The sequence below is a fragment of the Felis catus genome, chromosome D1 (assembly GCF_018350175.1).
Source record: "Felis catus isolate Fca126 chromosome D1, F.catus_Fca126_mat1.0, whole genome shotgun sequence".
Classification (NCBI taxonomy): domain Eukaryota; kingdom Metazoa; phylum Chordata; class Mammalia; order Carnivora; family Felidae; genus Felis; species Felis catus.
Genome location: NC_058377.1, coordinates 729,304 through 742,750, shown reverse-complemented (window position 1 = coordinate 742,750; position 13,447 = coordinate 729,304). Strand labels below are relative to the sequence as shown.

General features: G+C 39.8%; 1 protein-coding gene across 16 annotated transcripts in view; it reads right to left on the bottom strand.

The window, feature by feature from the left end:
- The window catches only part of CEP126 (centrosomal protein 126), a 103,171-nt gene that overhangs the window by 52,156 nt on the left and 37,568 nt on the right, over positions 1-13,447 (bottom strand). For 10 of the 16 annotated variants that reach the window (XM_045038176.1, XM_019811193.3, XM_019811191.3 and 7 more), the window contains one exon: positions 7,698-7,809. In XM_045038176.1, the coding sequence (XP_044894111.1) occupies positions 7,698-7,809 (112 nt within the window). Of the gene's footprint in view, positions 1-7,697; positions 7,810-9,366; positions 9,576-13,204; positions 13,372-13,447 lie in introns of all 16 variants that reach the window. The other 6 variants (XM_045038177.1, XM_045038183.1, XM_045038181.1 and 3 more) reach the window with 2 other exon arrangements.

The window sequence follows — 13,447 nt, the reverse complement described above, 5'->3', positions numbered from 1 at the left end:
ATCATTTTTTCAATAAATAGTACAAATAAGTATTTCTATTAATACCTGATCCTCAATATTCTGATATTTCATATTTGTATAGCACTTTATAATTTACAAAATATTTTCATACATATTATTTAATACTGTTATCTGTGGAGAAAAATTCACCTTTTTAATAAGTAAGCCATAGTGCTCTCTCTGTAAATTTGTTATATACAAATTATAAAATTTCTCTGTATACATTTGTTGTTTTCTAAATACGTAACATTTATGTGTGTGTGAGTGCATATATATATACATATATATATATGTATGTATATATACATACATGGGTATAGATGTCATGAAGTCATGGTCAAAAGAATATATTACAATAGCATATGAAAATGATATACTCTAGTTTAGAATGGAGAGCACGTCTCATAAAACAAAGATGATGTGTGCTATTTAATGGTCCTAGCCCAGATTGGGTGTAGTGCTAGCTATGTTTGCTACAGGGAAATCAAAGTTATTCTGATACTTCATCTCTTCTAAGACTCTAAAGAACAGTACACTGTTGAGCAAAAAAGGTCTAGCCTTTCATTTCTAGCACTAAAGAGCCTTTTTTATTGAAAATATCTGATATCACAAAGGATAACAACTGATACGTGGGAAGAGAAAGCTGTAAGGAAAACCTGTATACAAAAATGCGTATTAATTTTATACTAAACGATTGGGATTTTTTATTACTCTAAATTCCTCCCGGACCCTAAAAGCTCCTGTAAATGTCTGTCATCTTCCCCTTCCTGCCGAGTACTCTGAAAGTCTATTGCTGTCCCTGCCTCGACTCTCACTTGTCCCTCAGCCGCTGCCAGCTGGCCTCCACCTCCGCTGCTTGGGGCCCAGCTCTCGCTCGCGATTGACGAACTGACCGAATAGCTGCAAACACGGACACTTCCCGACTGGAATCCCCTGGTCTTCATGCCATCGCTCTCCTGATTATTTCCCTACGCCCCCGGGTGTTCCTTCTCACGTTCCCTCTTGAGCTCCTCTCTTTGCTTGTCCTTTATACACTGGATTATTTTATAGTAAACTTTAAAGAATTTATTTCAAGTTCATTTACTTACATTTCTTGGAATGGGAATATGTATATTATTCACCAATAAATGCTTACTGCTTTAAATTTACAATTACCTTATTTGCAGAAACTTAAAAAATTATTCCAATTAAATGAAAAAAAAGTACAAAAAAATTTCTTTTGCATTTTTACAGCAGCCAAAACTTGTAACCAAAACTTGTCAGCAGCTGTTTCCTAAGCTTAAAGCATTCTGACTTCATATTTTGATTATCAACAGCGAGGGAAGAAAGACCATAGCTTTTACACTGCACCTAGCACAGTCTCCCTTCTGGGCACTCACAGCTTGATCCTGGATTATTATTTTACTATTCAAACACAGCCAATTGCTCAAACTTTCAAGAAAGTTTAGGCGCACCTGGGTGGCTCAGTCCATTAAGCGTCTCACTCTTGAGTTCAGCTCAGGTCATATTCTCATGGCTTGCAAGATCGAGCCACAAGGTGGGCTCTGTGCTGACTGTGGAGCCTGCTTACGATTCTCTCTGTCCCTCCCCTGCTTGCTCTCACTCTCTTTTTCTACCCAGAAAAAAATTTTTTTTTAAATAAATAAAGTTTAAAAGGACTTTTGGTACATATTACTGGTAATGCTTGCTAAGATTTAAGAACCCCCAAAATGGGAATCAGAAAATGACCCACAATTTAAAAAAATACCCTAAGGGACTGACTACTACACAGCGCAATATGGTGTTCAATATCAATAGTGTTTTTGAATTAGATGGTATTTTTCACAAACCACCTCATTAAGTATCTGGTAAACACTTTGCCATTACAGTAAGTGTTGGGAGAATAAGTTCCAAAGAGAATTAATCTGATTTGCTTAACCTAACACTGCAAGACAAAATCTCCAGCATAACCAAGACTAGGAACGTATGCTGTGGGTCTGCACACCCTTAGGGATGCTCATCTAGACTGGTACTTCGCTTCTAAAATCCAGAGAATGGCTAAACACTGAAATGGACTCTTGCTTTAAAAGCGATCTGTTGGGGTACCAGGGAGGCTCAGTCGGTTAAGGGTCCGACTTTGGCTCAGGTCATGATCTCGCAGTCAGTGAGTTTGAGCCCCGCGTCGGGCTCTGTGCTGAAAGCTTGGAGCTAGAACTTGCTTCAGACTCTGTGTCTCCCTCTCTCTCTGCCCCTCCCCCGCTCATGCTCTGTCTCTCTCAAAATAATAAACATAAAAAAAAATGATTTGTTAAATGTGTTTGTAAAACTAAAAAAACTTTCCAAAAGGTCAAAAGAGATACAATTATTTTATCTCCTTACTCCAGGTAATTCTGTTAAAAAGATACAGTCTGAACTCTAATTTTAATTTATAAAGTTTTGATGTAAAAGCTAATGTACTGAAATCCAGTAAAGTTCTGAAACTTCATTTAAATTAAAAAAACAACTATGCATTTTGGTGAGTTTTTACAAGCTGTACTCTTGACAGAAAGAATCACTTTTTTTATCTTGCTGGGATTTTTGAGAGTCACATGACCCACTTCCTTGCTTCTCCGTCCCTACCCTGCGTACAATCCAGAGGACTGGTTGGATGCACCACAGCTAGCTGACATCAAGCTACAGCTCTGGGTTTCCCTGAGTGTGGTAACTCGTGTACCTGGACATGTGTCTCACATGGACCTCGGCGGCATCGCTGCTCTGGAGCCATTGCCAGAAATACTGGTTCCTGTTTGGAAGAGGGGGTTTCTGCCAGGGTGGCTCTACACCCACCCACTGGGACCTTGTTTCCTTACAGCTGAGATGTCACTTGAGGGGCGAGGGGCATAGCAAAGACTGACCGCTTTGTGCTGAGCCACGAGGACTCCTCCTATTGAAATAGAATCTTGTCCGTTGCCATGAAGTGTGCTCTGTCCTCTAAGTGAAGCCAAACGCGGCTTGCTGTAGCTGTGGGAGTCCGATGGCCTAGCTGAACTCACGAGCCACGTCTTTAATTCCATCCATTTGTTGGCAACGATCACATCTATATTTGTGGCTGAGATTTCTAATCATGAGAAACTGGCTCGGGAATATCCTACATGTGTCCCGACAGTTTGCTATCCTCTTGCCAGTTGCTCTGTCCCTTAAGCCTCTCCTTCCTTAACAATCCTTTTGATAAACGGTGTCACTACCTCGTAACTGACCAATCTCTGTCCCTTTCACTCCTCCTGAACCCCTGGTTCCAGTTCGATTCCACCTCCTAAACAGCTCTCACGAGGTCTTCATTTTCACTAAGTATCACTTGACCTGATTTTCCCACCGTTAGCCTTACCCTCCTTTTGTCCATTCTGACAGTCATTCTGAAGTATACGCGTGGAATGTTTCATTCAGTAATTGTTTTTAGGACAGACTCTTTAACAAGGCCCTTGATGAGTTAACTTGTGGCTTCCTTTCAGCCAGCCTATCTGCCCCAACTCCTCTCTGTGCGCACATCGGACGGGCCGAACTGCGCTCAGTCCCGTAACACAACATGCTCTTTCATGGCATCATGCCCTTCCACACACGACTTGTTCCCTCGTCTGTGGTTCCCTCCCAGTGTTTGCCTTTCCTGAATACCCTCCTCGTCAATTAAGCTTCAGATCAAGCTCATACTCTCTGAGGAGTGTTCACGTCTCTCCACTCCAAGTATTTACTGAACGCCTCCAACATGCACAGCACTGAGCCAGGAACACCACCGGCACAGCACCTGCACGTGTGACATCTAGCCTTTATCACATCCGGTTGGGGAGACACTAGTACATGTAACAAGCAACAATATACATTATCATGACTTTCAAATGTATTTCTATAGCTTGCTCTCTCATTTCATCTTAGGTCAAATTGTTTTTATACATTTCTACTTGGATATTTATCCCCTCAATTCAGAAGCCTCAAATGAAATTTATTTACTTATTTAAAAAATTAAAAAAAAATGTTTATTTTTGACAGACAGAGTACAACTGGGTGAAGGGCAGAGAAAGAGAGGGAGACGGAATCCGAAGCAGGATACAGGCTCTGAGCTGTCAGCACAGAGCCCGACGTGGGGCTTGAACTCACGAACCGCAAGATTGTGACCTGAACTTAACCGACTTAACCGGCTTAACCGACTGAGCCATGCAGGCGCCCCTAGAAGCCTCAAATGAAATTCAGCAATATCTCACCAAACCAGTACGGTTTCATTTTGTTTCTTTTTAAAGTCACCAAATTACCTCAAAATTTCAGTTCCTTTTGATTTTGTTTTTTTCATTTTCTTTATTCCCTCATACACCAAACTCATAATCTAATTTCTATAATCTATTTCTATGAAATGTCTTTTCCTTCTTTCTTTTCAACTTTCTTTTAACATAAGTCCTTTTTTATTTTTTTATATTTAATTCATGGCTGTGCCTCCTGATTTTCCTGCCACTAATCACTCTGTGTTCCAATTTGTATATGTCTAGTCGATCAACATTCTTAAACCCTTATTTCTTTATGTCACTTCTCTGTTTCGTGAAAAGGCATTTTCATTTCTTCTTCTCTCATCCTTTCCTTCTAATCACTCAAAATATTTATATTCTTTAACAGATCTATCATTTCCTCGCTATACAAAATTGTACTAGTCCAGCATTGGCAGTGACGACCTCTCCTTGGGATCATCCCATTAATTTCGTCTTGTGCCCTTTGCCTTCAATGTCTCTCCATCCTTTTCATTCTCCAACACTCATACCAGTTATCTTTCTAAAACAACAGAGGATGAGATCACTCCCTGATCGATCACCTGCATGGGTTCTCTACTAGTTATAGAACAAACCCAAACTTCCTAGCCAGAAATAAAAACATTTCACATTCAATTTCAGTCCATTTTCTGGACCATCTCCTGTCCTTCGAGCAACACACTCTACAGTCCCGTCTCTCTGAGCGAGTCCTATTTCCTCCTACCACACTGCAGGCCTGAACAGGCCTACACTCGGCCTCTGCTTCTTCATGAGACAACGTGCACCCATCCTTTAGGACTTCTTTCCAACTTCACGAATCATACGTTGCCACTTGGCTAATATTCCCGTTACAGCTCCCCTTACACAGTGTTACGTGTGTGTTCTAACGTAACTGCAAACCTTTCCCGAGAGGAGAACCACATCTCACTCATAGTGTAACCCATGCTAATCCTCGTCCAGCTCAAACTAGGTACGTAAGATGCTCCACATGCTTGCCCTCCTCTGTCTTTCTAGACCACGTTCTGTTACTCATCAGTCTGTGGGACCTGACTGGGCCCTACATCTTTTCTGGCTATCGTTCTATCACTCTTTTCCTTTTGAAGACAAACTACGCTTCTTATCTTTACTTTCTTGCTCTCCGTGTCTTTTCAACTTCTAGTAATCTCTTTCCTGTGCCTATCACTTCATTGAAACTACTCTGACAGAGTCACCACTGTGACTTTTTTATTGTGAAATATAGTAGACGCACTGCTTCTTTTAAAAAATTTTTTTTTAACGTTATTTATTTTTGAGACAGGGAGAGACAGAGCATGAACAGGGGAGAGTCAGAGAGAGGGAAACACAGAATCTGAAACAGGCTCCAGGCTCTGAGCTGTCAGCACAGAGCCCGACGTGGGGCTCGAACTCACGGACCGCGAGATCATGACCTGAGCCGAAGTTGGCCGCTTAACCGAATGAGCCACCCAGGCGCCCCTAGACGCACTGCGTCTATAGTGGACACTGTCTTTTCCCCTCCAGATTCACTTTCTGGGCTTCTCCACTTCTCTCTGCTTGGCAGATACTAAATGATCCTTTGCCTTCTGATTTATGGCTCAGTTTGGTTGATGGGAGGCACAAGAGACAGGACGACAGAGGGAAGAGGCGCTTGAGAACTGTCCTTTTAGCCTGACCTCTGCCCTCGGCAATGCTCCCCTACCCGGGACCACGGGCTGGCTAGCAGCCCTCTTCCACAGCAGCTGCAGAGCTTCCGGTTCAGCTCTGAGGTGGTCACGGTCATGCTGATTCTATTCTCAGTACCTGGGGCACTTCATCATTCTTTGTTGGCTTTGCACTTCCTTTATCCACCTCTTTTCTGTCACCCCTTTTTTACGTGCCACCTGTTTCATGTCAGGGTAACAAGTTTTTATGTCACTAACTCCCTGAAAGCCATTTGAACTCTACTAACTGCTTTTTTTCCAGGAAACTCCACACTTCTTTAGTTTGCATGATCCCACCCTGTCCCGTCCTACGACAACCTTCTGTTCCTATTTGTGGGCCTATTTTCTACATCCTTAAATGTTGCTATTCTTCAGGGCTCTGCCCTACACCTGCCATCGCGGTACACACTCTCCATGGCTGCGTCTCATCCATGAGCTGTGTTGAATCAACTTAAGCCTATATCTTTCTTTCAAGCTATGAACTCATATAATTTCAATGACATATATTGGAATAGCCTCCTGTTTTGTCCTCTTCTAATCCATTATCCACATGTGTAGATTGGAATGATAAATGATAAAAGAGAAAAGCTGATCTTACCCCCCTTCTACTTAAGATCCTTCACTGACTCGTCTCGAACTCTCAGGATAAAGTGTGCACTCCTTAGCACACAGACACATTTACCCCTCCAATCTCCTGCCTGGACAGGCTACTGGGATTCTGTGCTCTGGCATTCCACGTGCTCTCCTTCCCAGAGCACATCACTCCTTCTACCACTCTTGTCCTGCACACACACACTCATCCCTCTCTGTCTGGAGTACCAGGGCTCACTCATTTCATAATTAATCCCTAGTCTCTTCAAAGCTTTGTTGAAGAATCTTCTATTCCATGAGGTCTTTCCTCAACTACAATGAAGACTGAGAAAATGAATTGTTCTTAGCTCTGATCAAGGGAACTACTGGCCACAGATATTCTAAAAATGGAAGTACTTTAGTAAATAACATTATGTACAGGCAAAATATAAACATTAATTAATGTCTCCATTGTAAATGTCTTTATATAAATAAATATTACATATTATTATCATTACTCTTGGGGTACTAGTCTATACTTTTTGCAGTATTACACTTCTCTCCTAGATTGTACACTAGGAATTGTATTTTACCACGTTCTTCTTCCCCATATCCCCTTTACAAAGCCTGACTAATGTTATGCAAGTGGTAGCTTTAATAAACATTTATAATAAATAAATGGAGACATAAAAGATGTCACAGGGCACTGTGTGATTGGTTGATCGACTCTATTGCTTCTAATAGTTCATTTAAGCTCCTGGAGAGGAACCACAAGCCATTACCTTTTTCAAGACACCCAGGAAAGATTCTCCATGAGGAAACACCCATTTTTCCCATACAGTTACTCCTTTTATCTAAAAATATATCACTACAATTCAACACTATTTTTTCCTTGCAGTGAAGGTAAATAATGAACATCAATATTTTAAAATGGTTTGAATGATAGTTTCCATAGAAATTTATTCAACATAGGCAGCACTGTAATACCAAAGACAATAAATTAGAATTTTGCCTTATTCTGGAAGCAATTTATATTCTACTTTACCTTAATTTAATCTGTGAAAATAAAACATTAAACTCTACAAGGGTGAGGAGTAACTGATGAAATGGCCTACAAACTCAGTAATAGAAAGCTATTTAATTATTACATATTAATAATTATACATAATAATAATACATTACTTACCTCCAATTTGCTGTTGGTCTATGGGAAGAGGGAAGGTTTACTTCTGATTTTAAGTTGGATTCCTGAATTTGTTTGAGGGCTTCTTCCAAAGGAGGAACTGGTTTTTGAAAAGCTAAGAGAATAAAGAAAAATCAAATAGTATAGAATCACTTCATCTTCTTTTCTAACTGGTCAATAATAAATACTACTTTATTTTTATTTATTTATTTATTTATTTATTTATTTATTTATTTATTTATTTATTAAAGCAACTCTTCCTTTTATTTTTTATTTATTTTTTTTAACGTTTTTATTTATTTTTGAGACAGAGAGAGACAGAGCATGAACGGGGGAGGGTCAGAGAGAGGAAGACACAGAATCTGAAACAGGCTCCAGGCTCCGAGCGGTCAGCACGGAGCCCGACGCGGGGCTCGAACTCACAAACTGTGAGATCATGACCTGAGCTGAAGTCAGACGCTCAACCGACTGAGCCACCCAGACGCCCCAATAAATACTACTTTAAAACTTTTGAAAAAAGAAAATATTTTTTAGAATAGTGTAAATATTTTAAATTTAGATATTTAATTACCCAAAGAGAAACTGTGACCTCAAAATTCACGTCACCAATTTTAAGAATATTTATCTGGAAAAAAAACTGAGAAATGTTCAGGCCCTTCATCCCGGCATGCAAACCACACTGTATTTGATCTCATGACTCCATAAATTTCTGACAAAATTTATTAATATTCTTATGAAGAAAAGGGGAAGGTATAAAAACACCAGCTGATGTTTACTGAGCACTTACCATTACAGACATTATTTTTGAGCATGTTGTAACAAATGTAATCCTCACTACAGCCTGTGAGGCAGATGCTCTTTGAATCTCCATTTTGCAATGGAGGAAACTGAGGCATAGAGAAGGTAAGTATCTTGTTCGAGGTCATAGACCATGTGGACGTTCGTTGACATGCTACACAGTACAACCTCTTACCCAACTCTACTTTGCGTGCGTAGTAGCCACTTTGCAAAGCCCTTTTGCTGGGCACGTTGGTTTCAACGTACTCAACCTCTCCTACTTCTCGAAATACCCTTTCACTTATGTGGTCAAGTTGAAACTCAGCTGTCTTAAATGGAAACTCACCTGCTTAAATGGAGGCATTATTCTGCATTATTTTGCATCACATACTACAGAAAACTCAAGGCCTGGAGGTAGGGTAGCTGACTTTCTAGCTCTCTACAGACACCTCCAAACTGTCTTTCCTCCTTCTCCTTTAAAAACGCTGTATGTTTTCAGGCTTTTTCATTATTGCAATCTTTGTTATTTACCTTAAAATTCTAAAGCAAAGCCAGTACATTATTATGTATGCTTTAGTTCAGACGGAACTCTAGAGACAGTCCATTTTCTTAATTAAGAGGTGATGGCATAATATTCTGATGAATACAGCTGTATGACAGGGCTTGCAGGATATTCCAATCATAAAGGACCAATCCTTTTGAGGCAGATATTGTCAAGTGTTATATATCAACTGGTTTTCTAATTGGTATACTCAATGTCTAACATGGGTTTTTGTTGGTGAAAAGAACAGCCTGGTGAATATCTTGTTGAATGTTAAAAATGGGATTTCTTTGTTGAAATTAAAGGTATTCAAGACAAGTGCATTTTCGTAAATATATTTTAATCACTCCCTACCTTTACATGAACAGGGAATAAGAATGCAGGGAGGTCTATATCCTTTACCCTATCGATGATCTCTGAGTCTTGATGTCTACTCAGCCTTGTGTCTGACCGTTAATACAGGAACATTTCTCAATGTCCAATGCCAGATGGCACAGTTCTGTCTCTGGAATGTGGCTGTGTGTATCTCGGCAGACCTCTCATAGAAGGTATAGTTAGAGTACCTACAAGGACAGAAAGCTGGGACTTTATTCAGCTCACTGAACAAGCTGTATGAATGTTCTGTGTCTAGTCATACAAGATTAGAGTCTGAGACTTGCTTTTATTAACCTTCACCACTTGATGCCTATCAAAGAGAGCCTAAACACTAATTTTAATGCTAACTCAGGTCAACAAAGACATTACATCGAAGAGATAGATGTACCTGTATGTTCACCCCAGCATCATTTACAACAGCCAGGAAATGGGAGCAACCTGTGTCCACTGATAGATGAATGGATAAAGAAGATATGGTATACTGGGGCTCCTGAGTGGCTCAGTTGGTTAAATGTCCAACTTCGGCTCAGGTCATGATCTTACAGTTCGGTGAGTTTGAGTCCCGCACTGGGCTCTGTGCTGACAGCTAGGAGTCTGGATCCTGCTTCGGATTCTGTGTCTCCCTCTCTGTGCCCCTGCCCCATTCATGCTCTGTCTCTCAAAAATAAATAAATGTTAAAAAAAAATTCAAGAAAAAAGAAGATGTGGTATATATACATTATGGAATATTATTTAGCCATCAAAAAAGAATGAAATCTTTCCATTTGAGACAATGTAATGGACCTAGAGAGCATTATGCTAAGTGAAATAAGTCAGACAGTGGACAAATACTGTATGATGTCACTTACATGTGGAATCTAAACAGAACAAACCAAGTGAACAAAACAAACAGACTCACAGAGAGAGGAAACAAACTGTTACTAGGGAGGGCAAAGGTTGAGGGGCTGGTGAAGTGTGAGATACGTTGGGGGGTTGGATTAAGAGGTATAGACATCCAGTTGTCAAATAAGTAAGTCATGAGGATGTTATGTACAGCACAGGGAGAAGAGTCAGTGACGCTGTTAGAATTTTGTGTGGTGACAGATGGAACCAGACTTATTGTCAGGATCATTTAATAACGTATAAAAATAAAGAATCACAATGATGCATGCCTGAAATGAATAGGATATTATATGTCAGTTATACTTCAGAAAATGAAAACTACCTTAGATCAGTGTACGACCACCCATGACTGCTTCTTGTTGCTGTTAATCTAACGACTCCTGGTTACCACCCCTCATGCGCTGGGGATAGCAGAAGCCTGTTATTTTTCAAGTCTTACTGCAGACCACAGCTGCATTCCTTCATTTAGCCCAGGAGCTCTGGTTTCTCCAGTTCTTCTACCCTCATATGCTCACTCCAACGGTTTTCTGACCTCATTCAAACCCCCAGCCTGCTGCCCTTCTTTGTAGCACGGGGAAGAGCTGACCACCAGGCTTCCTGGTGAGCTTGCGGTTAGCCTTCAGGGTTTGGGAATAAAGTGAACTAACAGTCAATTAAGTAGTAGTCTTTCATAGCTTTGTTCTTGCTCTCCACTGATAGCACTGGCTTTTCTTAAAATTTTATTTTGACAGGGGCGCCTGGGTGGCTCAGTCGGTTAAGCGTCCAACTTCAGCTCAGGTCATGATCTTGCGGTCCGTGAGTTCGAGCCCCGCATTGGGCTCTGTGCTGACCTCTCAGAGCATGGAGCCTGTTTCAGATTCTGTGTCTCCCTCTTTCTCTGACCCTCCCCCGTTCATGATCTGTCTCTCCCTGCCTCAAAAATAAATAAACGTTAAAAAAAATTTTATTTTGACATTTTGCATAGGTGACATATTCATACTCAGAAGTGAAAAATATACATGATACATTTGGAAGTCTTGCTCTCCTTGGTCACCTGTATATTCTTTCACTGTTTCTTTATGCAAATACAAGCAAATGTAAATACAGTAAAACTTTGGATTGCGGGGAACTTGTTCTGTGAGTGTTCCGCAAGATGAAATTTCTCTAATAAATTTTAACTAGATAAATGAGTGGCTTGCACTTGTTGCAACTCGTTGCAAGATAAAGGAGTGATGCCAAATGTCACATGATCAGAACTGAGCCAATGGTTCTTGAAATTCACTTTGGCATATGAATGCTTTGGTTTATAAGCATGTGTCCGGAACAAATTATGCTCACAAACCAAGGTTTTACATATACATTTTAATTTTGACAACGACTTCTCAAAATCCATTTTTTGGTTTTTCTTGCTCTACCTACAGTATACACTGGTATGTGTTAAGATCCTATTTTAGGCTCTGCCCTCAATCTATGGTCTATATCCTGTTGTTTAGTTTATCTTTCCCATGGCTTCATTTATCAACTATGTATCCATTCATTAGTGACTCTTAAATATATACATCTCTATTCTATACCTTGTTCTTAAGTTTCAGACCCACATTTCTAGTTGCTGATTTGATTTCTCCATTTGGACAAGCCAAAGGAGGCTCAAAATGAATACATTTAAAACTTAATGATCATTCACACTTGTAATCTGATTCATCCATAACCCTGATTAATATGATCATCTGCCAAAATCATTAATTCTGTAAAAATGTCTAAAAACATGTGAGGCTCTCTGCAAAATCCTAGGGCACTGTTCTCCACCTGGACCCTTGGCACTTTCCATTGATTGTAACTGAAATCTACTGATTACATATCCTGAATATATTACCACTTCCTTCCACATCCAGTATAGTGCTTTAATTTAGCAGCTGGACCTCTCTTGCCACAAATAACGAAATAGTCTCATACTAGTCTATCTACTTCAGTGTCTTTACTGGAACCCAACATCCATGTTGTAACTGTAATTATCTTTCTAACAAACAAATCTAATTATAGTAGAGACCCCAAGTTTCCCACCCAGTATCCATTTTCCCTTTCTTCCTTGGCAACAGACCCTACATTAATAGAGGAGGAGCAATAGAGCCTTAAAATTTTTTTTTTTTCATTTTTCAGTACCCCCTGCACATGAAGTTGCCAATTGTAAATTACACTAAGCAGACAGATGGATATTTATAGGAACATAATTTAAAAGGAGCTCAGAGGTACAACCTTTTTTCCTTTACAATTCTTCCTTCTTTATGCCTACAACATGGCATGATGGCTGGAGCTTTGGCAGGTACAATGTGACCATGAGGGTGAAGATATAAATCACAAACTAAGAATAGGTGAGCTGAGAGACAGAGGCATTGGAGTTCCCAGTGATACTGCACAGTCCCCAAACAAGCTGTGACTGCCTACCTCAGGACTTCATATTATCAGAGAGAGAAATAAACTCCGCCATATTTAAGCTGTTATTATTTTTAATGGTGTTACCACCTGCCCTTACTCACTGTGACACACAGTAATGGCTTCATTTTCAATTAAAAACCTTTAAGTGGATTGCATTTTGGAGAAAGACAAAATTCCTAGCATGATATGCAAAGGTCTTTGGGTCCTGGTTCTAACTTAGTTTTTTAAACTTATATTCATTTTTCTTCACTTTTTCCCCACCCTATGCTTCAGGATACACCAAAATACATAATTTATTTGCGAAAGCTTTTCCTTCCACTGGGGATTAAAAAATTTATTTCTCTATGCATGGCAAAATGCTCATTCTTCAAGATTCAAATTAAGTCATTTTTTCAGGGATAATGTCCTTGATGTCCCTGTACAGCTGTAGTTTTCTTCCTTCTGTGTTCACACAGAGCTTCACGTATTTTGTTACCACAGCAATCATCAGTGTATTTATTGACATTGTTTACATTATTCTCACCTCCAAAATAAGCTGTGAGATCTTTAATGGTAGAGTAGGACTAGATTTCTCTCTGTCTCAGCCCAGGGCTAAGTACGATGTAGTACAACGTATGTTTGTTGAACATAAAGGTTCTGCCTGTCCTTTTCTTTTTGAAGCTTTGACATTTTATTCTTAATCCTGTGTTGCTATTTAAGGTATAAAAAATGTAGATGTGATACCAAAGAATCAACCATACTCATATTTAGATTCTTAATAGCTTCT